The sequence below is a fragment of the Polistes dominula genome, unplaced genomic scaffold (assembly GCF_049000335.1).
Source record: "Polistes dominula isolate Pdom_NZ unplaced genomic scaffold, Pdom_raw_medaka contig_373, whole genome shotgun sequence".
NCBI classification, from domain to species: Eukaryota; Metazoa; Arthropoda; class Insecta; order Hymenoptera; family Vespidae; genus Polistes; species Polistes dominula.
In genome coordinates, this window is record NW_028300899.1 from 1,396,310 (window position 1) to 1,422,996 (window position 26,687).

The 26,687-nt window shown below is 33.6% G+C and overlaps 2 protein-coding genes across 11 annotated transcripts in view; one reads left to right on the forward strand and one right to left on the reverse strand.

Annotated features, from left to right (window-relative positions):
• LOC149033453 (vascular endothelial growth factor A-A-like) overlaps positions 1 to 26,687 on the forward strand; it is a 122,011-nt gene that overhangs the window by 43,952 nt on the left and 51,372 nt on the right. The gene's annotated exons all lie outside the window — the stretch shown is intronic.
• lilli (AF4/FMR2 family member lilliputian) overlaps positions 1 to 26,687 on the reverse strand; it is a 183,509-nt gene that overhangs the window by 25,841 nt on the left and 130,981 nt on the right. For all 10 annotated transcript variants that reach the window (XM_015326581.2, XM_015326658.2, XM_015326499.2 and 7 more), the window contains 3 exons: positions 25,274 to 25,339; positions 15,887 to 15,991; positions 13,732 to 13,771 (listed from right to left, as the gene is read on the reverse strand). In XM_015326581.2, coding sequence (XP_015182067.2) covers positions 13,732 to 13,771; positions 15,887 to 15,991; positions 25,274 to 25,339 — 211 coding nt within the window. The remainder of the gene's footprint in view (positions 1 to 13,731; positions 13,772 to 15,886; positions 15,992 to 25,273; positions 25,340 to 26,687) is intronic.

The window sequence follows — 26,687 nt, forward strand, 5'->3', positions numbered from 1 at the left end:
GCATAATGTCATACGGTCTACGCGAGTCTTTGTGTCAAAGAGATAACGAGCTCGAGTGGTAAGGGCCGAGAAGAGAGGGTGGTAGTGGTGGTGGTACTGTTGGTGGTAGTAGTGGTAGTCGTACTGGTACTGGTACTCTGATACTGATGATGGAGAGGTTGGTTGAGAGGCACGTGGGAGTGTGTGGGGTAGGGGGTTGAAATAAAGGTAAAGAAAGAAAAGAGGAGGAAGAAAGAAAAAAAAAAAAACCCCCGCGAATCGACATATGCCGCCGCCTGCCGCCGGCGACGACCCAGTTTACCTTCTTCCCTCACCCTCCCAACCTTACCCTTACCTCTTTCTCTCATATGCACACACATATATATACAAAGACATATTCTTCCGATATGGAATCACCTTGCGTAAAGAAAACCACCAAAAGAGAAGAGAGAGAGAGAGAGAGAGAGAGAGAGAGAGAGAGAGAGAGAGAGAGAGAGAGAGAGAGTAAGAGAGACATTGCTAAATCTTCGTAGCTTATCCTCGAACAACATTTCGACATCTTTCACGGCTCGACGTTTTTCTCTTCGCCGAATTTTCTTATCCTTTTAAACACGATTTTTCTTTCATCGATTATATCGTAAAGCTTCTTTCGTGCATACAATATATATATATATATATATATATATATATATATAGATATTGTAAATGTAAAGGTAAACTAAAGAGAATAAGAAAACATGGATGAACAGAGAAACGTGTATAAGATTATTTCACAGTTTAAAGGAGTATACTGAATGTGTATGCGTAATCTGTATATGTGTTTATATGTGTATGTGTATGTATGTATATATGTATGTGAAGTTCTGGAACGATTCGCGAGTAACTCGCAAGCTTCTCAAAGCGTGTTTTGACGGTCTCCACCTGCTAGTTGAGGATGGAAACTCGATGTTTAACTACAACATCTCGCACAACTGTGTTACTCCCACGAGAAATAGGAAGAGAAAGAAAGAAAGAGAGAGAGAGAGAGAGAGAGAGAGAGAGAGAGATGAGATGAGAAGAAATAGCTATGAAAAGAAGGAAGAATTTAACTGAAGAATATTTTATACAAGACGAAAATATCTCATACATAGATAGCCATATTACTAATGTTTCATCTCTTACTTCTTTACGTTTAACTTCTTGTTTTCTTCTTTTTTTTTTTCTTTACTTGGTAGGTAGGTAGGTAGGTAGGTAGGTAGGTAGGTAGGTAGGTAGTAGGTTGATAGGGCGTTAACGATTTCCTATTTAAATCGGCTATTTATAAATTACTTTCGGAGAAAATAATTCCATAGTCCGCTTTACGTAATACACAATTAACGGAGGACAGTTAATTGGAAAAGTGATTACGATCGATATCCACACTTTGCCAGGTGCAACGTGAACGACTGAAACGTTCAACTTCCTGCAAAAGTTTCGCCGACTTTTTCCGCAAATCCGTCTACTACTATTACTATTACTATTACTACTACTACTACTACTACTACTATTACTGCTTTTGTATCATTTCCAGATAAACTTCGCTATACGTTCTCATATACACGTACATGTACATATATATATATATATACTATACGATCCCAGATTATCTATTCCGCTCGTCCACGTCTATATCCCATTTATCCCGTGAACCACCACCGCCACTTGGAGACTCGCTGTACCCGAAATTGGGTCGACCGAATGATATATTATCCGCAATATTCAGAATGGTCACACCTGCATAACGCTTCGTAATAAAAAAAAAAAAAAGGGGAAAGAAAGATAGATAGATAGAGAGGGAGAGAGAGAGAGAGAGAGAGAGAAAGAAGTAAATGAGAACGTTGTTTCGAAAAAATTAGCAAATCGATATTAATCCCGTCGACAGATTTTCGATAATTTTCATCGTTTTATCAAATATCACTTGGATTGCCTATTTTTCTTTCTTTCTTTCTTTCTTTCTTTCTTTCCATTCTTTTTCCTGTTTTTTTTTTCTTTTTTTTTTTTTAATCCTTTTGCTTTTTTAATTCACCTCCAATAAGTTTATAATACGATCATTTGAAAACGTCGACAATTTATTGGATCTCGTTATTACCAGGCAAAGCTTCATTTGAATTTCATAAGAAACACCTTCTTCTTCTCCACTCACTTTTTTCTCTATCTTTCTTTCTTTTTTACTTTTTTGTCTCTTTTTTTTTTTCCTTGTTTTCACTGAATAAATGGATCAAAATAACGGTGAAGTCAATTTCTGTCGATACAAAATTTCCGATATTTCATTAATCGATCATCATCTCTCTCTCTTATATCGTACGAATCTCGCGAAGATAAAACATATATATATATATAATAATAGTAGTAGGTTCGTGAGAATGAACAACCAAAAAGAAAAATGAAAAGAAAGAATGAAAAAAAAAAAAGCAAAAAAGAATAAAGAGAGAAAGTAAGAAGAAAAATTGAATAAATAGCAGCAAGTAACGTCGACGCCCGTTTGAGATTGATCGTGCAATATACACTGCGGTTAGATTAGTAGATTGCTTTTGGTTTGGCATTGAGCTTGCCCTGGCGATTAATCGATAGTCGAGCGAAGGTCGTACGCCTCCGTGGCGTCTCCGCTTATATTCGGAACTTTTAACCTTACCACCCCCCCCTCCTCCATCCCACCCCCTTCTTCTGAGTTTCCATAAGCTCGCCTACGAAGATACATGTTAGAGAGTTACTTGGTTCCTACCAACCTTTACCACTACTAACACGCATAAACCATATATTGTCGTATATGTGTGTGTGTGTGTTATATATCTAATAAGTGTCATGTATGTACATTATACATGTCTCTCTAATATAACACACACATATATGTATATACATTTAAATGCATATACATACATGTGTATGTACACGTAGGTAAAACGAAGGAAAAGAAATAAAGGAGAGAAGAAAAAGAAAAAAAGGAAATAAAAGGTTGATAAGAGGAGAGAAGCTTAATATCTGAAAAGGACGATTTCCGTCCTTTTTTTTTCTTTTTTTTTTTTTATCGTGTAAACCGAGGAGAGAAATGAGATTCTTGGTCTTTTACAAAAAAAAAAAAAAAAAAAAAAAAATAGAAAAAGAGAGAGTACCATTTTTATCACCTTCTCTATGACACTTTTTTTTCCTTGTTGTTGTTCAAAATGAAAATAAAAAGAAAAAAAATAATAAAAAGAAAAGAAATATCAGAGAAGAAAAAAAGGAATTACTATGAAAAAAAAAAAAAACAAAATGGGATTGAAGAACGACAAATAGGAGAGAAGGGTGGATTATACTGGGAAAGTTTATCTAAATGCGAAACACGACGCAGCAATCGAGTTGCACTCTTGAACAAACCAATACGTAAGCATACACACTTTAACACTGATATATACATAAGATAGAGATAGATGATGATACATATGTATACACATATACACATATACATCTATATACATAAGGAAGGAGGTGGTGGTGGGGAGACTGGGGGCTGGGGGACTGGGGGCTGTGGGGGGGAGGGAGGGGGAGGGGTAAACGCACACGAGAGAAGTCGTGGACAATTCGAGCTAACTGGGTCACGCGTTGACACACACAGGACAGACGTGAAGCTAAGCTAAGCTCGGAAAGGGTCAACACTTGAGAACAGTTCATTGACCTTAAACTCATGGAATGTTAAATATTCGTGAACGTCGCGTGATACGCATTTTCCAACTGTCTCAGAATTCTACGGAAAGGAGGGGAATCCCCTCCTCCCCACCCCTTCCTATCCGTCCGTAAGATGTATGGAAGAAGGTCAGGGACCTTGTCTCGTTAAGATCAACGAATTAGATTTCTAATATGTGGGAGGGGGGAATAATTAAATAATAAATCAAGAGAATTTTTATGTGCGAAATCAATTATACGAATTTAAAACTCAATCAATTTACACAAGTTATATCGTTGTAACGAAACTTTTCATTAAAAATTCGAGAAGAATTTTTTTTCTACAAATTTGTCGCATTTGTACAATCAGATGGATGGAACGGGGGGGGGGCGGGAGGGTGGGGTGAGAAAGAAAAAAATCCTGTAGGAGGAGAGAATGGGGGTGTTGGGGACCGAGGGAAGGAAAAAAAAATCAAATCGTTCATTCATAGCGTTCGAAACTGTATATATTCAACACAACGTGAACGTGTCATAATCTAAAATTGTTAGGAAATATATATATATATATATATATAAAAAAAAAAAAAAGCAAACCTTAAGGAAATATTCGTGAACGTCATTTAATTCGAGACGCCGTTTGATATTGCACGTACGTTGTGTGTTGCAGTTAGCACAGAGAGATATTGAAAGAGAGTATGTATATAAATATACAGTCAGTATATGTCAGAGACACACATATACATGGATACGTAATAGGAGAACACGGTGAGAGCAAAGAGACAGAGAGTAGTATCTCGTATTTTCCACGACGAGCGCGCACACGTTCTTCGATGTACTCTCTTCGTGCCGCATTACGAGTTGGCGATGTACGGAAGAACCAACCGTGTAAGAGTGAAAGAGATAGAGATAGAGATAGATAGTGAATAAGAGAAAGAGAGAGAGAGAGAGAAAGAGAAGAAAAAAGGAAGAAGACCGCTATGAGAGAAAATAAGAGGGGGAAAGAAAGAAAGAGAAAAAGAGAGAGAAAGAGAGTGAGAGAGAGAGAGAGAGAGATGACTAAAAAGGGACGAAAAGAAGAAAAAGAAGAAGAAGAAGAAGAAGAGGAGGAAGATGATGAGCAGAAGGAAGAAGAGGAAGAGGTAAAGGTGGGTCATCGACTTCCTCGCCATGACGCAACATACATACACATACACACACACAAACATACTAATATATATATATATATATAGGAAAGGAAGGAAAGTTTAAGAGAAAAAGAGAAGGAGGACACGTCGAGACGACCAAAAGCTGATCGCCCTGGTAACCTCTTCTTTCCAAAACTTGTCCTTCCCCCTTAACCCCCGTAACCACCTTTTTTCCCCTTCCTTCATTCCCTTTCTATCCAACATGCATTCTATCTCTTTTCAACTCACTTATTAAACTTACTATATATCCGAAACCCTCGACTTGAAGATCCCCCTTCCCTTCCCTTCCCTTCCCTTCCCTTCCCTTCCCTACCCTTCTTCACCCCTCCCCCTAGTTTGTAAAAGGTTGTGGAGAATCCCTAGGAGGAGTCTCGAACGTGTGAATCACACACTGCAAATACGTAGGGCTACTCGAAACTCTCTCTCTCTCTCTCTCTTTCTCTCTTACTATCGGATCGAAGTGTATGTATCTCTTCTCTTCGAGTAATAGACGCTTTCATACCAATGTATATTGATATAAACGATCATCGAGATTTCTTAAGGACTTGACCTATAGCGTTATATACCCCTTAAGATGTTAACTTCAAGATTGGATGATCATGATTTATCTTGAAACACTTGTGTGAGGATACTTTTATTATTATATTATATTATATTAGATTATGATTAGATTTTGTCCTATTACTTTGTTTTCTTATCATTGTTCTTATTAATTTAGGATCTATAATATATATATATATATATATATCGTATAGACGTAACTCGATATTAAAAAAATTATTTTATCGATAATAAATTATTCGTATCGAAGGATTTTTTTTTCTAACATATACTAACAACACACGTGTTTGACTTATCGATTTTATTAAACGTTTAAATCGGGACAAATACTTATAGAAATTTATTCAATATTTTTAAACCATTATATTTATTATTATTTATATTATAATTACTTTGTTCTTTTGATATAATTAATATTATTATTAAAAAAAATATAATAATAATAATGAAAATATTTATGCGAAAGATATAACAAAGTTGATAAAATAGCAAACAGTTAAAAAAGAACATGAAAGAGAGAGAGAGAGAAAGAGAGAGAACTGACATAGATTGGTTCAACTATGAAGAATAGAAAAAAAGACCGGAGACGGATACCTAGATAACTGTAGAGAATAGAACAGATCGTCGATGGAAAAAGGTGGAGAGGATTTAATCACGTTAAGTAACTTCGACCTACCGAAGGGTGAATAAGAGAGATAGAGAAAGAAAAGAAGGATGACGAGAAGAAGGAAGAAGAAGGAAGAAGAAGAAGAAAAGGAAGAGGGAAAAGTTAGAGGAAAATACGGACGTGTTATCGACCTCTTTCAGTCTACTATGCGACCACCAGCCACCCTTATCCACCCTCAACCCAAACCACCCTCTCATTTCTCTTCATCTTTTTCTTTCTCTCTTCTCTCTTTCACTTTTTCATTCGCATCCTTTTATCTACGACTAACATGCGTAATCTTTCTTTCTTTCTTTATTTATTTATTTATTTCTATCTTTTTCAGTGTTATCATCATATCGGCAATAATGTTGAATAAAATCCCGATGATTTTCTATCCATAGTCTTTTTATATATATTTTATGTGAATGTTCCAAGAGATAGAAACACGACGGTTTTTTTATATAACACGATAAAAAAAAGAAAATAACGAACAACGAATAACGCGAAATGTCATAAACAAAAAAAAAAAAAAAAAGAACAAAAAAATTGATTTATCCAACAGAAAAATAATAAATAATATTTGACTACTAGTATTGTATGTATTGTACTGTTGCATGAATAATTCAAGATTCATATGTTGTATGTACAATGTATCCTATTGTATAGAAAATTATTCTTAATTGTATATAAAATAATTATAAATAGTAAAAGAAAAATAGTACAAAATATTGTTATTTTAATTGATTGATTTTTTTTTTTCTCGGTAAAACAAATTTCAGATAATTTCATGAAGAAGATCGATTAAACTATGAGAATGAGTGAGAATGAATGAATGAAAGAAAACCAAAACCAAAAGAAACAAAGAAAAGAAGAAAAAAAACAGAGAAAAAAGAAAGAAATGACTTGATTTTCTCGCGCGAGATTCCAAAAAAAAAAAATAAAAAAAGAAAGCCAAAAATCACGTGGTGAGACATTTTATCGATCGTTAAGTGGTAAGCACTAAAATGCATCGTTTGTGCAGTGTAGCAGAGCAAGGGGAAATGTTACTACTAGTAGATCGAGAAAGATCTTGATAACCGTCTTAAGGCGGCAATTTGCCGAGAGATCACAGCCGCGGACGTTGCCATTTAATCCGGAGTGCTTGTTATCCCCTTTTCCCGCATGCACTCCTCCCACCCTCCTTTCTTCCTCCTTCCTCCTTTACCCCGGATATTTATCGCTCGAAAGACTTAAAGAGAGTAAAAAAGAAATCACAAAAAAAGAAAGAAACAGAGAAAGAGAAAGAGAAAGAGAAAGAGAAAGAGAGAAGGAATAACAACAACCCTCCCCTTACGAAGAAGGTGGGCATCAAAAGAGGGAAGGAGGGGAAGAAGGGAAGACTTAGAGAGAGGAGTAGTTGCTCGTGTCACGGTAGTTGCAAAAGGGCGTGTACAACAAAAGACGAAAACGGGATGTCGTAATAGAACGAGAGAGACAGAGAGAGAGAGAGAGAGCAAGGGGTAGGATAAGGGAGAGAAGGGATGAAGAAAATAGAGTACAGGCAAACCTCTTCCTCTCCTTTCTCTCTAAAGCCAAACCCAGTATTATTAGGAAAATGGACTTTCGTCTCCCTCTACCGCCATCTTTCTTGCACCCTTCTCGCGATAAACCACATCTGTATCTTTCCTTCCTTCCTTCTCTTTCTCTCTCTCTCTCTCTCTCACACACACACTTCTTGGCACGTTTCTTATTTCTTAATGCTAGTTGCACCCCCCTTCTTCTAACCTATTTTATTTCTTCTTATTTCAATACAATTAAATGAAACCAAGTATCAATAAACCAAATATATATACCATATAATATTAAATTAAATATATATATATGTATTAAAAGGATCGAACAAATTTTCATTGTAAAATCTGTTGTTCGTAGTTTTTTTTTTAGAGAAACAAAAGGATTTTACGAAAGGATGAGAGGTGAGGGTTAAAAGAGAGGGGTTGTTAACGCGATTTCGTAAGTGGGTCAGTACGGTGGTAGGATAACAAGAGCTGCCACCGTCAGTTCGTCCAAAAAAGGTAGGGCGAGGAGGAAGAGCTTTTCGATTCAATATTTAATGAGGGCCAAACAACCCTTTCTGCCTCTAAACGTATTACGTTCACCCTACCTATCTTCTCTCTATCACTCTCTTTACAACTTATACTATTATCGTGTAGGACGATAACGTTGTTGATGATCCATCCATTTCAACGATCGTCTTTACCATTGATGAATAAATGAACAAATTTCTATGATATTTAATCACTCACTATGCTTTTAATCCAACCGCTGTAGTAATATTAACGTTTGATAATATTCTAAACGTTTAATTAATTTTATCATTAATTATTAATTATCATTTTCATCGTCACATCATAACTATTATTATTATTATAATTATTATTGTGTTAATTCGTGTTGTAGGAAAGTAAAGTAAAATCACAATGATCATTTAGTTATTATTAAATCATAATTGTAATACGAAAAAACTTTCTAAATGTATTTTTAACTGTTCAATGAAAAATAATAGAAAGAAAGGGATAATCCATACTTCTCTAAGGATTTATCGCGTTAATAAGGTCAACGTAGTATACGCGTAGTAGGAGTAGTACGTGTAAGTATTTTTGTATTACGTATGATTCAACAGGTATCGATTTCTTCGTTTAAATAGCAAAGAATAATCGTAATCGTAAAATTGACTTTTTACGGAATGTGCCACCAGAGAGAGAGAGAAAGAAAATCTTTGCGGTGTCACTTTGACATTTGTTCCAATCTCTTTTATTCGTTTTATCGTACGACAAAATCTCATAATAACATCTTCGTAATACTTTCGCGTAAGGGGGGGGGGTTTAAATGATTTATGTATTGGTTGGAAAGAGACTGTTTCATAATTTATTCATCGGGGGGTAAAAAAGAAAGAAAGAAAAAGAAAAAGTAGCTGTTAAAGAAGCGGAAGTGTGGATTAACCGTTGGTTGCTTGCTTTTCAATTGGATTTACATACATCGACACCACACACACTTGAAAAAAAAAAAATAGATGTTAATAAGAAAGATGGAAGCAAAGCACGTAACACACAGATAGACTAACGATCAAAGAAACCGATCTTGTATACGTTTAAGACGATCATAACGGCTTTGCCGTTAGTTGTAAAGTAATCATGAGGATATACTTGTAAGCTCGTTTAATACGACTCTGATTTAACGTTTGTTGATTATGATCATCTGTTAAATTTTACTAAATAATAATAATAATAATAATAATAATAATATTTTTTTCCCTTACATTTAACACTTACACAAATTATTTACAAATTTTGTCGATAAAGTATTTTCTTATGAAAAAAAAAAAAAGAAAAGAAATTAATATTAATTCGATTTATAAAAATAAAATAAGAATCTATTGAACATTTAGATTTAAGTACTGAGTGAGTTAATTTGATTATTAATTAACAATTTAATTAGTTTTATAGAACATTTAAAATATATATCATGTTGGTTTTTAGTTTATTTAATGAAATATGCGTAAATAATTAATTCCTCCTCCTCTCTGCACACAACCCTTCCTTCGTTCAAATAGTTGCGCAATGTTTGTATAACATTAAAAAATAATGAACACAAACATTCGTACATCTAGAGCAATCATTCGAGCATTTATTTTTTCTTTCATTTTTTTGTTTTTTTTTTTTTTTTTGGAAAGAGAAAGAGAGAAAATTATAAGAAAACCAAAAAAAAAAGAGACCATAAAAGTAAAAGGAGAATCGATCGCGTGTCGAGAAATCGTAGTAGGATAAAGAGTCCAGTCGTATATAAGTTTGTGAAATGGAAATAACGACGACGACGACGACGACGACGACGACGGACGGACGGGTGGTTGGTGTCGGTGTCTTCAGGGCGTCACGATATACCGCCGAAAATGGGGACGACACACACTCTCCAAGCTGTCGTGTAAAATGCAAGGGGGTCGATCGAAGATATGAATCGTAAAGGTAGGAGAGGAGAAACGCGAACGGAGTAACGACTCGGCGATTGAATATTAAGTGCCCGGAGAGAGAGAGACTCAGACCTCGGAGAATTTTGCCCGGGGGACTTCCGGAGAAACAGCGAAACGAGAAGAAGCAACAGAGAAAGAGAAGAGAAGAGAAGAGAAGAGGAGGGGGAGGGGCAGGGGAAGGAGGAAGAGAAGGATAAGAAGGTTGAGAAGGAGGAGGAGGAGGAGGAGGGTGGGGGTGGTAGTGGTGGTTTGGGATGAAACGTAAAGATAGGTGGTGGTGGTGGTGGTGGTAGTGGGCTGGTAAGAAGGTGACTGCCGGCGGCGATTTCAATAATTAATGTCACGGGAATTGCTTGGTGAACAAGAACGATAGTAGTGGAAAGAGGGAAAGGGAAGGTAGGGGGGGGTAATGTAGAAGAAGGACGAAGATGTGGAGAGAGAGAGAGAGAGAGAGAAAGGAAGTGGAAGAAGGGAGAAGAAAGTGGGTGGTGGTAGGCACCTACGTAGGTAGGTAGGTTGGTTGGTACGATGGTTTATCTATCTTACCGCAAACTCGAGATTCCTTGTCGCGGTATTTGAGAAGATGACGACGACGACAACGACAACGACAACGACGATGATCGAGAAAAGACGCGCAGATAATTACTACGATTATCAAACGAAAACGTGAATGCTTGTTTTCTCATGTGTAATTAATCGAAAAGTTAGTCACGCGTTTACTCAAGAGAACTATTTCAAAAGTTATCGCGCATGAAAAGAAATGAAAATGATAAATATGACATTATTAATAGAGATAGGAAAATGATTGTATTTTTAATAATAGGTGTAAAAGGTGTGATTAGAAATAAAATCACGTTCTATTGAGATCGATAAGAATTTTGTCGTGGATGGTGAGAAGGGGGGATTGATTGGGTGTGAATGAAAATTGTCTTATTTTCCGTTTCAGAGATTTTCAAGGCAAAAAAATAGTAATGCAAAAAAGTAAAAAGAAAGAAAAAAAGAAAGAGGTAAAGTAAAGTAAAGTAAAGTAAAAGTAAAGTAAAGTAAAGGTTAAGAATCGAGTGGAAGGGAAAAGGGCGCTTTTACCATTGGTACCCAAGTCGGTATTGCAAGTGGCAATAGACGCTTGAACCGGGATGCTGGCACAGGCTGCTTGGTTTCCATGGAAACCACCTCCTCGTCTCATCGCCCTCGCTCATCCTCTTTCTCCTCCTTCCTTTTCCTCTTCCTCCATTGCTTCGTTCTCTTTCTCTATGGCGTAGTATCGCAGGAGGAAGAGTACGCCGCAGGAAGCGTATGAGACGAAACGAGATGGAGAACAGCCACCGTGGCGAAACCAGTTCACCGAGAAGGAAGCAGAGAAAGAGGAATAGAGGGACGCCGTCGACGACGACGACGACGGCGACGACGACGACGATAGAGGATGAGGATGAGAAGAAGAAGAAGAAAGAGGAGGAGAAAGAGGAGGTGGAGAAGGAGGAGGACGACGACGACGACGACCAAGGTGGAAGGTTATTTGTTACGTCGGCTCTCACACGCTCTCACATACACGTGCTAGCGTGCCTTTTCGCACGAACATAGAATACACACACACGTATATATATATAAGAATATAAACGTCCTATGTATAATACATACGTATATATATATATATGCGTTTTCTCTTTCATTCTTATATTATTTTTTGTCTTCTTCTTCTTCTTCTTCTTTCTCAAAAAATCCTATCATGAAGTTTAAAAGAGGTAAAAAAAAAAAAAAATGATGAGATAGTCGAGGGTGAAAATCGAGCCTTCTTCTCTCTTTCTCTATCTTATTGGGGCTAACCGGCACCAAGTAGGACGACATTGATCGACGTCCATTTACAAATTTCGTGACAGTTCGAATCTAACAAGAGGAAAAGGAATAAGCGAAACAACGATTCTGTATGGGGTTGTTGTATCAAGGATAGGAATTTAGAAGGGAAAAGTACAAAATTCAATTTCAAGTTTCAGACATATACCACGTATACGTATATGCACGTATCGAAACATTATACACACTCTTACGCTTTGATATATACTTAAAAGACGTATATATATATATATATATATATATGTATATATGTATGCAGTCGTGAATATACAGCTAATACAAACGATCTCGTCCAAGTGGGAAAACAAATCCGGTTATGCGAGTCGAAAAGTTCCGTGGGGGTAACTCGAGACGAGTAACGTGACGATGTTACTACGCTGGGAACGAGAACGTGCCAACTTTTAATTGCACCTCCTTCGATTTCGATAATAATGATGATGGCGACGACTACGACGACGATTCGGTGTTACAAATTTTATATCTTCTTTTTTTTCCATTATCATTTACTGATTTTCATTTTTACATAATTGTGTATCGATATGTATATATATATATATATATTGTAAATAAGAGACTTTTTGCGATGGAGATTTGTTGAAATAAAAACTTCTTTAGAATCCAGGGTGATTTGAAAATCGTAAAATGGAAGAACGTGAAATCACCGATGAAACAAAAATAATTAATTATAATAATAAAATTCAATATATAATTTTATTCTATATTATTTAATTGATTAATTAATAAAATTCTATGTATATATATATATATATAAAATTTAGTGTCACAATATGTTTGTCCATTAATAATTACGAAATTACTCAACTTATCTTAAATGAAATTGATTTTATTTCAAGCGTGATTTCTTTCAACTTAGCACATAGCACACTTTTATTTTATTTATTTTATTATTTTTTATTACTAATTTAAAGATTTTTATTTATAGATTATCAAGGTTCTCTAAGAGTTCTTTCAATAGATGACGCTGTATTTCAATTCTATCGTTTCGATATTATTCACATCACGAAGCTTGCTTTTCTTTGTTTGCTTATTTTGTCTCATTTGCAAAAAAAAATAAAAACGTCTCGAATGAAAAAGAAACAGAAAAAAGAAAAAAATATTATATATGAAGGAAAAAATTCGATGATATTTAAAAAAAAAAACAAAACAAAAAAAAAGTTGATAACTCGTAATAAATTAGCATTACAGATTTTTCACGACCGATTAATTAATTTTTTTACGCTGCTACATTGCTGCTTTTTGTTCTTTGCACACTCTTTTTTTTTTTTTTTTTTTTTTTATCATATATGTTGAATATCGATACACGTGGTATCTCTTATTGAATATAAATCATACGCGAGAAGGTATACGAAAAAAAAAAAAAAAAAAAAATACGATTTCAAATTGAGAATATCTAATCGTCCAGAATGTTAAACGTCCTCTAATTAACAACATTTTATGCAAAAATTAATATAATAATCATGATAATAATTATTATCATTATTTTTCTTTTTCTTTTTAACGTATTACTCCAATCTTATATTTCTATATCTAAATATTTTATGCAAATGTCATTAATTATGCGATAACGTACGTTTTTTTTTTTTACATGATGTAAGGTTAACGCGTGTGTGTAAACAACGAATCCAAACAAAAAAAATATATATATATATTATCGAAATAATTGGTGACATTTGTAACCTGCGGGTTTGATGAAGTTGTATGCAAAATTAAAAAAAAAAAAAAAAATGAAACATCGGAGATCAACAATCGATAAAAATAATATAATATTTGATGTGACGAAAGCATCTTGTAAAATAATTATAATAATAACAACATTTGCAACTTACCCTCTATACTCGAAGACCCTATTGGAGGCACGTTATCAATCTAGAAAAAAAAAACAAGATACAAATTAGATTAATTCAAAGATTCGTTTGTTTTATTTAAAAATGCAAAATATTGTAGGACAGTTCGAAAAGTTATTTCGTTTTTTAATAATAATAATAATAATAATAATAATAATAAAGGGAAAAATAACGAAATTAGCTGACTTTGATTGTTCATTTCCCAAGTGAGAGCAAAAAGGAAAAGAAACAAAACACACACACACACACACACATATATTGAAATACAAGAAAGAAGTTTTTAAATGACGTTCCAAGTGTTTCTTGTTAAAATGTTTAATCATTTTGTGATTTAAAGTAAACTTAAGTATCAGTAAACTCAACTAATGAGATTTCTGTGCAAGTGGGGGGGGGGGGCAGGAAAAGGAAAGAAATGAGCAGAGAAGAACAAAAAAACCCCAAAAATTACTTTTCCAACAACTTAACAGCTAAACACGTGACAAAGTGAAAATAAAATAGATAATATGTTAGATAGTTGAGTATAGATATAATATAAGTTATTATTATACTGATGTATCTACTTCGAAAAGCCAAAATAATTCGTATGAATAAAAGATAAAGTATATGAGATGAGATGAGAATCTGGTTGGTCTGACTGGAGTCTATTTTTTCAAGATAAAAATGATCACGTTCGATTTTATTCCAATAACGATCAATGATCTAAGAAAAATAGGAAGGATGAGGGTGGGGATGGGTGGGGGTGTGGTTGAGGAGAAAATGGGTTAAACATTAACCCGAATCTTCAATTTTACGAGGCTGATTTCACTGATTGTTTTTATCCTACACTTGTACGTTCCACAGTAGTTCGACATCTTTTTCTTTCTCACACATACACACATACATATATACTTTTTTTTTTTTTCTATTAACCAGAACGGCAAATCTTTGTCATGGTGCCAAGTGGCACGAAACTCGATTGTTAACGCGATTCTAAAAAAAAAAAAAAGAAAAAAAACGTTTTTCCACCGCTGATCGATATTATTCCTTAAACGTTATTTCGAATTATCGATTAACAACGAGAGTAACGATAAAATAGAAAAAAAAGTTTGTAAAGTTAAAATAAAAATTACAAAATTAATTAAGTAAAGATAACAAAAAAAAAAAAAGAAAAAATAAGAGAGAAAGTAAAAGTGTAAGAAGAAGAAGAAGAAAAAGAGAAGAAGAAAAATATCGATCTGACTAAGGATAGAAATATCGATTAAAAAAAAAATATATATATATATATATTACAGTGTATTAAACGTAGAAATTATTTTGTAATTTTTAACACGGAAAATGTTATAAAAAGGATAAAAAAAAAAAAATAAATAAAAATGCAAAAAAAATTAAGGAAGAATAATCAAATGAGATAAAGGAGAGTGGTTGAAGTGTAACGAGGGTGTGGTGGAGGGTTGGGTGGGGGGGCGGAAGGAGGGGAAGGAGGAGAAAGAGGGGAAAAAAAGAAACATTATTCGACTAGATAATAATATCGAAATATCGTCGTCTATCGAAAGAAATATTATATAAACGTAAGAACATCTTCTATCGTGCGACGACATCTTCCATTTCCACAAAAGCAAAGTATTGAAACGATGCCAAGTGGCACGAAATGCACGGCGAGGACCCCGTTCTCTCTCGAAACGTTTCTTTTTCTTTTTCTTCTTCTTCTTCTTCTTTTCCTTCTTTTTCTTCTTTTTCTTCTTCTTGTACTACTACTACTACTATTATTACTTTTACTACTTCTACGTCCAATCTCTCTATACGTACGTGCATGTATATAATATATGCATGCATGCATACATACATACATACATACATACAGCAGACAGACACGAGCTCACACATAGATTACACACGTAAATAGAATATATCTGTGACTGTGAGTATAGCCTCGAAAGAGATTTTGCCGTTCCGCTTGAGGGAAAAGAAAAAAAGGGCTCCGCACGTTACGCGAAATCTTACACCTTTTCATATTTTTCTTTCCTTTTTGCTCCCTTTTTTTCTCTCCCAACCTCCTAGAGAGATAATTTCACGTTTTCCATATTTCGCAAATTCCTTAACGCGTTAAAGAATTAAAATTAAAATTAAAAAAAAAAAATAGGAAAATTAATCTACTTACACTTCTCAATCTTCCTTCCGATGAATTAAATGTAAATTTCGGCTCAGATTCTTTTCTTGGTGTTTGAGCGATAGCAGTAAGCGGCGTTGGTGGATTTGTCATTTCCTGTAACATATTATGAAAATTTTATGCGATTAAGTATGCAAATGTTTTTTTTTTTTTTTTTTTTTTTTTCGTAATGTGTTATGAATTTGATATATTTTCATCCTATCAGTTGTTCACTTTTGAAATATCTCTTTAATTGCACAGTTGACCAGTCATTATACGCAACAACAACAATTTAATACGTTTAATAAATGGCTACGGTAATATATTATAATTAAAATAATAATTATTTATTTAAAATTATAATAATTATGTCGATTTAATAAGAAACAAATATTTCAAAAAAAAATTTCTTTATTCAAAATATTCAAATATTCAAATATAAATACACGCAATTATTAAATTGATATTTTTCCTAGCTTAAAATTAAATACCAATTGTCTTTTACGGTTCAATTTATTTATATTTTCTAACCTAGTTTGAAAACTTAAAAAAAACAAAAAACAAAACAAGAAATACATTTCAATTAATCTCTCTCATAATATGCATCGTATATTGAAATAATCCTATAAATTGTTATATTTAGCCATTTAAATAACAAATTAACAAAACGAAAAAAAAGAAAGAACAATATTAAAAATAATATCGAAAATCTGTATTGTAATATAATTTCGTATATATATATATATATATATATATATATATATATATATATATATATTAATAATTGCACACACAAATTGTTTCTCGTGTATTGTATTATACAAAAACACATAATCAATGGTGTTGCTTGCATTTGTACTCTCGATAGGTCAACAATGTGTCAGTTAAAAACATTTCAATAAATATTTGCATGATTTTTAATTTTTTCATTTTCATATAACTACTAACACTTGTGGAAATCAAAAACAGGACGAGTATATGTACTTTGACAGAGATAGAGAGAGAGAGAGAGAGAGAGAGAGAGAGAAATGGAGGGGGTAGAAGAGAAAAAGAGAGAGAGAGAGAGAGAGAGAAGTCACAAAACTTCGAACAATGCAGTTGAACGTGCATCGGCACGGCGATGCAACGAACGAACGAACGAACGAATGAAACGCATTTCCACAAATGAATCGTCGAGACCGATTCATTGACCCGACGAGACATCCGTCGACAACGGAACAAAGAACGTTGAGACAAAAGCTTGCTCTCTCTCTCTCTTTAACTCTCGCGTTGAAGTGCTTATTCTTACTGTACGGTAAAACCCGCTAGTGCTTATTTCGAGGGTGCCTTACTCTCTCTCTCTCTCTCTCTCTCACACACACTCTCACTCTCTCTCTCTCACTCTCTCTCTTTATCATTCTTTCTTACACACTTAAACGCATACACACACACACATACACACATAGTCTCTTTTTCTCACTCCTATTCCATCATTAGCAAATTCTTTTCTATTTCTATTTCTACATTTAGAAAATCTCAAGTGCAAATCCCCAAACGTTTTATTTTCATGTCATCATAGAAAAAAACCGCAAATATCTTAAAGAATAATTTCATTCGCGTTTATAATAAAATAAGATCATTTGAAAGTGACTAACACGAGCTCTATATAGGGATGGATAGGGCTTCTCAAAATATGACCTCGTAAAGGGGTGGTGAAATTTGGTCGTAGAAATTTAAGCAAAGGTAAACAATTTTAGGACACGTCAAGGAACGATAATGAATTACTTATTATCCATGTGTATAGTATTAGTTACGTATGTTAGTTTATGATAATGAAAAAAAGATGATAATACAAAGTATATATATATATATTCAATGTCGCGAAAATATTTGTTCGGTTTAAAAAGGGATCGTCGTCGTCGTCGTCGTCGTCATCGTCATCGTCGTCGTCGTGTGGGAAGAGTTTTGATATACCATAAAATAGGACAAGATAGATAAATTAGTTATTATTTCTAAATAGCATTCTATGTCGCAATGGTATTATCCTTAAATGAAAATCCTCCTTTTCCGCGTAACATAGATAGGGGTGGTAGTATATTCTATTGCGAAAGAAGGAGTATGGAAAGGAAAGGGGAAGGGGTAGAGAGAGAGAGAGAGAGAGAGAGAGAGAGAGAGAGAGAGGAGTTTCAAACTCGGTACTGTACATGCTTCGTTGAAGATCATCCATCGTATATGATAATAGCTAGAGTTCTCGAGTAACATCTTATTTCTTATGGAAATTCAAACGAATACATTGAAAATATGCTTAACTACTATGTGTACATGTACGTAAAATGTACATTGGTGTATATACCCAGAAACGTCTCATTAAATCTGTAAATGTGTGTATCTGTATATTACATGTTTAATATGAATATACGTTTACACGTGTATCTATATATATGTGTGTGTGTATATATATGTGCTTCTGTTACATATGTGTAAGTTTAAATTTGTATGCAAGCAAAGATAGGCGTTTCAACGTTAATATGAACGAACGAATAAACGAATGAACGAACGAACGAACGGACAGTGCACAGAACGAGCGTGCGCTTTATCGGCGGGAAACGTCGTAATAAGCGCATATTAGCATGCCCGAGAATCTCCTGGAAAAGCGTGGACATGGAAGTGTAAGATCCGCGAATACAACGTCAAATGCTGGGTTTCGATTTCACGGAACGAACGTACGAGAAGGGTACCGCCTACGATTCACGGTAAATACCAAGAGAGAACTATCTATGTATTCATATAGATGTGTATGTATATAAATATATATATAAATATATATACGAAGTACGGTATGTATGTATACATATATATATATATACTTTCATGCAATATCTCGAGCAGAAACTATAACGAACGTTGAAAACGGTGATGCGAACAGACATTCCGATATTTTCACAGATCCGAAATGGATGTACACATTTTCTGCTTTTTTTGCTTTTAAGCATCACTCTTTTTATTTTTTTATTTTTTTTTATTTTTCATTCGAATTTAACTAAAAATCATTGATGATATTATTGCCATCGAAATATTGAAAGAGTTAATATTAAAATGATCGCGCGGTCATACGTTATAATCAAACGAAAAAAAAAAAAAAAAATAGAAATATTATGTGAAAATTAATTCGAAGTAATCGATAATTTTGAAATATAATCTTACAATTAAAATCCTACGTAGTAAAAGTAATCGATTCATAGTTGAGAAAAGAAGGAGGGTGGAACAACTTGATTTTTTGAATAAAAAAAAAAAAAAGATAAATAGATAAACCAAACCGAATAGACGCGAAAAGTCGTGCGATATCTTTCGACGAATAAGAAAGAGACCAAAAATAAAATTGTCAAACAAAATAATAATGGATACGAGAACGAATTTATGAATTTTTCATATCTCGATGAATGGTGTATCCTCGTTGGTCGATCTAGTTCACATAAAACGTTGATAGAGAGTAACATTGTGCGAGTGTTAGACACACTGAAAGAGCAAGCAACCAACCAAGTGAACGAATGAACGAACGAATGAACGATCGGAGTTGATGGTAACTCAGAGAAAGGTTACACTTGTTCGTTGTACGTTGCACGTTGCACTTGCTCTCTTTTTCCCCACTTTTTATCTCTTTCTCTCTCTCTCTCTCTTTTTCTCTCTTTCAATGATTCGCTGCGCTCGAAGAACGTCGGAACGTGTATTGTCCGCTTAATGGGTCCCGACAGAAAGAGAAACATTTCCGGCGACGAGCTCCCGTAAAGACGACGAATACTTCCGCCTCCTCCTCCTCCTCCTCCTCCCCCCGTCCTCCTCCTCATCCTCCTGTTTCTTTACTTCTCTTTAACCTTTTTCATCTTAACCGGAATGAATTTTCCTTCACGAAGAAAATTCTCGTGGAATTTTGAAGAGAAAGAGAGAGAGAGAGAGAAAACTCAAGGACTTGTGCTGGGCAACTTTGTCCTTCACTTTTTAACCATTTCTCACGAACTATATTTCTCTCTTTATTTCTTCCATACAAAATAATACACACATGAGTAAATACACATATACGAAATAAAAAGAAGTAAAAAAAAAAAAAAGAAAAGGGATCTCGTAATTAACCCTTATCCGATCGTAATTCACAATAGAAAGTGAAATATTTACAAATAAAAATAAATAATAAATAATTTCGTATATTTGTAAGTACTCCTTTAAAACTAATCAATAATTTCGAATAAATAATAAAATGATTCTTTAATTGTTGAACAATTTTGTTGCATATTTATCAAAATCACTTTATAAAACAACTCACATTAGTGAGAATCATCAAATAAAAAATACTTGACAATCACCAATAAGATGAACATTCACAAGTATATATCGGTTTATATTCTAAAAACCTAGTTCGATCTAATAGCTTGAATTTGCGCTTTTAACTAATAATCAACTCCTAGTCGATTGTTAGATCTTGTCATTTCGACGGAATGAATTGAAATATGACGAAGACGACTATGACGACTACGACGAGAGTAAGGAAGGAAGGAAGGAAGAATGAAAGAGGAAGTATTAGAATCGTCATGAAAGAATGCGATATTCAGGAGTTAGGCGAGTGGCCGTCGGCGAGCGCAATTAGCAGTCGCATTTACGATGCCTACTGGCGCAACTCTCGTATTTTCCCACGGGCAGAGCCGTGAGAATAATTCATGGGCTTCGTCGTTGCTGCTGCTGCTGCTGCTGCTGCTACTACTGCTGTTGCTGCTGCTACTGCAACTACTACTACCACTACTGCTATTACTACGATGATTACTACTACTACTACTTCGAACGGCAAAAGAGAACGAGAGAGAGAGAGAGAGAGAGAAAGAGAGAGAATGAAAGATAGGAGTTACGAACGCAGAACTATACCGACTACCCGGTAGCTTCTAGCATTGCCATAAATTCACGCTGAAAGTGGAAAAGCCTCGACCGGTCAGACGCACGTAGACTCCTCGAGAACCTTGCTAAGGATCTTAAGATTCTTTCTTTCTCTTTTCTTTATTTATATATCTATCTATCTATCTTACTCTTTTTTTCTATTTCTATGCTGTTTCTATATTTCTCTCTCTCTCTATTTCTATCTCATACTCATTCTATCTTTTTCTATCTCTCGTTTTTTTTTGGTTTTCGTATTTTCTGGCTATTTTTTGTTATTGTTGTTGTTGTTGTTATTTTCTTCTAGCTCGTTGTTTTTTCTTTTCTTCTTTTTTTTTTTTCTATTTCTCTTGCACTTCTTAGCGACGATAAACCTCGGTTAGTCTTCCAAGAAGGAAAGACGGGCTTGTAAAAAAGGTTCTTACTATGTTATCGCGTGAAAGAAAATGATCGAAAATAAGCATTGCGTTGGGTGGATCTCTTATGTATTACCTTTAAAGGTATGAGTTTTACGACGTCAAGAAGAGACGATTGCCGAAGGGTCTTTGCTATCTTTGAAATCTACTACTACTACTACTACTACTACGTCTCGAGTGGGATTCTACGTTTCAGTTTGTATCATTTCTAGTTATAGTTAACTCGAATTCACGTATCTTCTAACGGTGGTATATATCGATCAATTTTCTTCTAGAATGAATTTAAAACGAAGATTTAAATATATATATGTATATGTATATTCTTTATCGTTTAAAATGTAAATATTAAAATTGAAATATATATCAATAAAATCGTGATATTATTTTTATGAATTATAATTAATTAGAAGTATTAACAAATAAATAATAATAATAATAATAATAATAATAATAATAATAATAATAATAATAATAATAATAAAATAAATTATTTCTGAACGATTGTTATCGAATTAATTTTGAATATTGAACAAAAAGATTTTAAAATATATAGAAAATGTATGAATTATTATACTTCGAATTATCTATCATGAAAATTGTTAATAACTTTAATTTTATGAAAAATATATAAAATATATATTTAAAGAATATTAAAAAAAAAAAGAAAAGATAAATGAAAAATACGACCACGTTATTTATTACATTGAACAGATGATAGAGAAATGCAAATTAATCGTTACAACCTTAAAACATTATAAAAAATTTCCAATATAATATTATTATTATAAAAAGAAAGAAAAAAAAAAAACAAAAAATGAGAGATGAATAAGATGATCGTGATAAATCAGTCATTAATTTACTCACTTTAAGAAATAATCCACGTGAGAAGTGTGAGATGTCAGAACTGTTCGTCGTAAATACACTGTCTTTATTCCGGAGTCTCTTACGTGAATAACAAGGAACAGCGAATGAACGAACGAACACGACCTTCGTCGCGAACATAAACACGGTCATTATAAGGCGTGACATAAGAAGGCATAAGAAGATGATCAAGCTCTTTACGAGTAGGAGGAATGTCGATCGTTAAAAACTCTATGGTTCGTCGATTTAACTTGCTCGAAATCTGTCATTCTTGTTTTTTTTTTTTTAATACCTAACAACAACAACAACGAGCCTACAAAGTAGACATAAATTGATGAACGTACTTAAAAGAAATCTAACGATCTGATTTTACGATTAACAAAAAAAATCGATGAAAAAAAAAAATGAAAAAAAATCATTGGAGAACAGTGTGGGGCCTCCTCCCCTCCCCACTCACTCGAGAGGATGAATCTACTAATGTAAGATCTATTCGATTATCGATTTATCGATTTGATTCGATTTGATTCCAATGTTAAAATTAAAAGACTTCTCCTCCTCCTTCTCCTCCTCATCCTCCTCGTTATAAACTCAATCGTCGAACCGTAATGCCAACACCGAGACGATTCGCGGACAACGAGGATAGAAATTATTCTATAGCAGAAGAGAAGAGCATGTTCAACAGGATGCATCGACGATCAAAGGGCTCGTCGCGTATACCCTGGTGGGTCCTACGGGACTTTTTTTTGTTCCTCTCTTTTTTTTTATTTTTTTTATTTTTTTCTTCTTTTTTTTTTTTTTGTATATGTACATATATTGTTCTATGACAATATAGTACTCGTATGTATGTGCCGCGTATTGAAACGTAAAGGGTGGGGAAAGAAGGGTTGGGGGGGGGGGTGGTGGTAAAGGGAGAAAAAAGGATATAGAAAAAAAGACTCGATCAATGAATCACTATGATGTGAACAACGAAACGATACTCGTATTAAAGTATTTTCGTATATACTCTCACACATATATGTACATATATATATATACAGACCAAATCTCCTATCGTTTAGTACACGCAAGGGAGCCGGAATTATGAAAGTTTCCATTTCTTTTTTTTTTTTTTTTAACCAACAAAACTACTTAAATCGGTATCCTCTTTTCCCAAAAAATGACTTTCGTGAAATATCGATTACGTGATCAAACTTGGTTACTAGACGTTCACAAAAAACACGTGTATGTACATGCATACTCTCACACATACTATCGAATAATCTTTTTACGTTTGATTACACGAGCTTTAGTCCCGGTGTGCATTTTATCCGCGAAGAACACGCGTTAGTTTTCGAAAAAAGAAGGAAAAAAAAAAAGAAAACGGTGAGAAAAACTTTTAGCAAAAGTTTCGATCAGAGTATTTCGAGGAGGTCGTAAAAGGACCATTACGAGCACTGTATATTCGACTTGCTTTTTTTTTTTATTTTCCTATCGAAACACTCCCCCTCCCCTCCCCCTCCTCCTCTTCCTCTTCCTCTTCTTTTTCTTTTTTTTTCTATGCATATAGTTGAACGAGAACGACAATATGTTTCTCAGTTTCTAATACACCTATAAACCATCTTGTCACTCTTTCTCACTCTATCTTTTTCTCTCTCTCTGTCTCTGTCTCTCTTTCTCTTTCTTTCTCTCTGATTTCTTTTCTTTTTTTATATATATATATATATTATTCTTCTTTTCATTTGAAATACCGTATGTTTGAGTCACGGTGTGCAATTTATCGATCGCATCCAAGTTATCCAGACGATGTCATGTAAATGCATCGTGAAAATGTATGTATATATGTATGTATGTATGTATGTATGTATGTATGTATGTATGTACTAACGTATATATGTATTTATATAATCATCTTTTCCTATCGTAAGTTTTTTCTTCGAAAAAAAAAAAAAGAAAAAGAAAAAAAGAAATCGAGGGTTTTTCCAGTTGATTCTCAACAAAATTTCAACGAGTTAAAATTAATATTAATAAGTATTCAGTACGGTTAGTTAATCGATTTCTTATCGTAAAATTTAAATCGTAAAATGAATTCGTGCGCGAATATACCTTTTGTAAAAAATAATTTTAATATTGTATATATATATATATATCATGCTCTTTACATTAACAATATAATTTATTTAAACGTTGTTGGCAGTACACGTCATTGTAATTCGAATGAATTTGAATAAAATTATTTGACGAATTCGTTCATCAACACATGTGGAAGATATCAATCGACCGAAAGAATATTTATTTATGAATGGATGATAATGTATTTTATAAACAATACTAATTTTATAAACGTTTATCAGAGAACATTTCTTTGTAAATTGTTAATTAAGAATCAGTAAAAATGAAGCTTGTGATTTAAATAACGTTTGATCTTGTGGGCATGCTAAATTAAACGTAGGATCGAAAGGTTAACGATGATCACGGATGAACGAGTTTCATGAGATTCATTTGTACGAATGTAATACACATTGTGTGTATATATATGTATGTGTGTGTGTATTACATTGGTATACATGTATAGAGATTATCCTTATCGCGATACGTAGAATAATACTAATAAATATCGCTTTTCGGGGAATTGTTCTATTAAAGAGAGACCGAATAATATTCATTTATATCTCGATTACAATTTTAACCCAATGAAAATATTTTACAAATAAAGTTTGAAAGAAACTAACTTCACAGACAAATTTTATAATATGTAATAATATTAATTATGAAACAGAATAATTTTACTTGTTACAATGTCTATTAATTTTATACTAATCCTTATAGATGTTCATAATACAGAATATTATACAAGGTAAACATTGTAATTAACATAATTATGATATTAAGTTAAAAAATCAATATTTTATATTTGTATTTTACACGTTAGAATGACGATAATAGAAAAGATTATAATGTTTGCTACATTTAACGTTATTTACGATTTTTAACTAAATTAGAACAATCTCGTTATATTTGTCATCTAATTTTACACACGCACGTACTCGTTTGAAAACAATATATGTTATCTAATATCTCGGTATACACATACTCGTCCTATTTTAATCATTAAAAAAAAGAACTTTTCATGTCCCTAGAGAAAGAAGATCCGCTGATTGGTTCTTGAAATTTACTATACTTCCATCGAAGAGAATAATGTAATATATATACACACAGATATATGTTGAAAAAATGATTTGTCTCTTACCTTCAATATATTCTCCACAACCGAGGCATTTTCGTTGTTAACTACAGAGCGCATCGACATCGGACCCTGAAGAAAAAACAAAAACAAAAACAATATCATTAGTAACATATACTTGAAACGTTAAAAAATAATAAACAAAGGAAAATTGCCATGCATGCAACAGAAATAAAAATAAAAATAAAAATTAAAAAAAAAATAATTAAAAAAATAAAACAACATAAAATTAAGCGAAAGTAATATAGTGATGCTGGCAATGGTAAAGGTGGTAAAGGTGGTGAAGGTGGTGGTGGTGGTGATGATAGGTGGTGGCAATGATGGTAGGTGGAAGTGGAGATTGTGATCATAAAGCGGTATGATTAGAGATGAGAAACTTAATGAACAAGAGAGTCAGTCAATAATCCTTATGACAATGAAATCAGGAACAAAATGGTCCGAATTGTGTTCGAACATCAACGTACGACAACGACACGACGACGACGACGACGACGACGACGACAACGACGACGACATATTCGAATAAAATGACTTCTATATATCCCTTCCTTCCTTCCTTCCTTCCTTCTTTTCTCCCATCATTTTTTTTTTTTTTTTTTTTATTTAACAAAAATTCTTCGCATTATTCTTCGACGATTTATCACGGACTACCTACTTCCTAACGGGTGCATTAATCAACGGTCTTGGAAAGATAATAGCGTGGAGAAAGATATGAAAGTAGATAAAAAAAAAAGACAGAGAGAAGGAAAGAAAAAAAAATAAGAAAGAAAGAGAGAGAGAGAGAGATAGGTATATATAACGATGAAACGGATAAAACGTAGAGAAACAGAGATAGATATGTAAAAAGAGAAAGAGAACATGACAGACAGAGACAGAGACAGAGAGACAGACAGAGAGAGAGAGAGAGAGAGAGAGTAAAAGAAAAGGGAAAGATATTACGAGTAACGTCGAGTAGTTATCCGTGCAGAAAGAAGGCTTACAAACAATAGAAAATGCGTGGGCGAAACAGAAAGAAGGTGAAAGAAAAGAGAGAGAGAGAGAGAGAGAGAGAAGGTTCGGTGATGAGAAGGGGGGATGATAACGGGGGAGTAAGGGTACCACCTCTTTACTTTTAACTTTTACCCGTAGGACACGATGACGGAGATGTTGCGAAAAAGATAAAGATAAAGATAAAGATAAAAAAAAAAATAGAGTAAGTAAGCAGTGAAAAAAGTCGAGATTAATAAAAGACAAATGGAGAAAGTTTCGTGCTAGATGAAAAAAAAAAAAAAACAATGGACGAACTCGATTTAACACGCCTTTTCCAAATAAACAACATATTGTATATATAATATAATATTCAAAAAAAAAAAAAAAATCAATATGAACTTTTCGTAAGTTTTTCTTACTTTTTTTTCTTATTCTCTCTTTTCTCCCATTA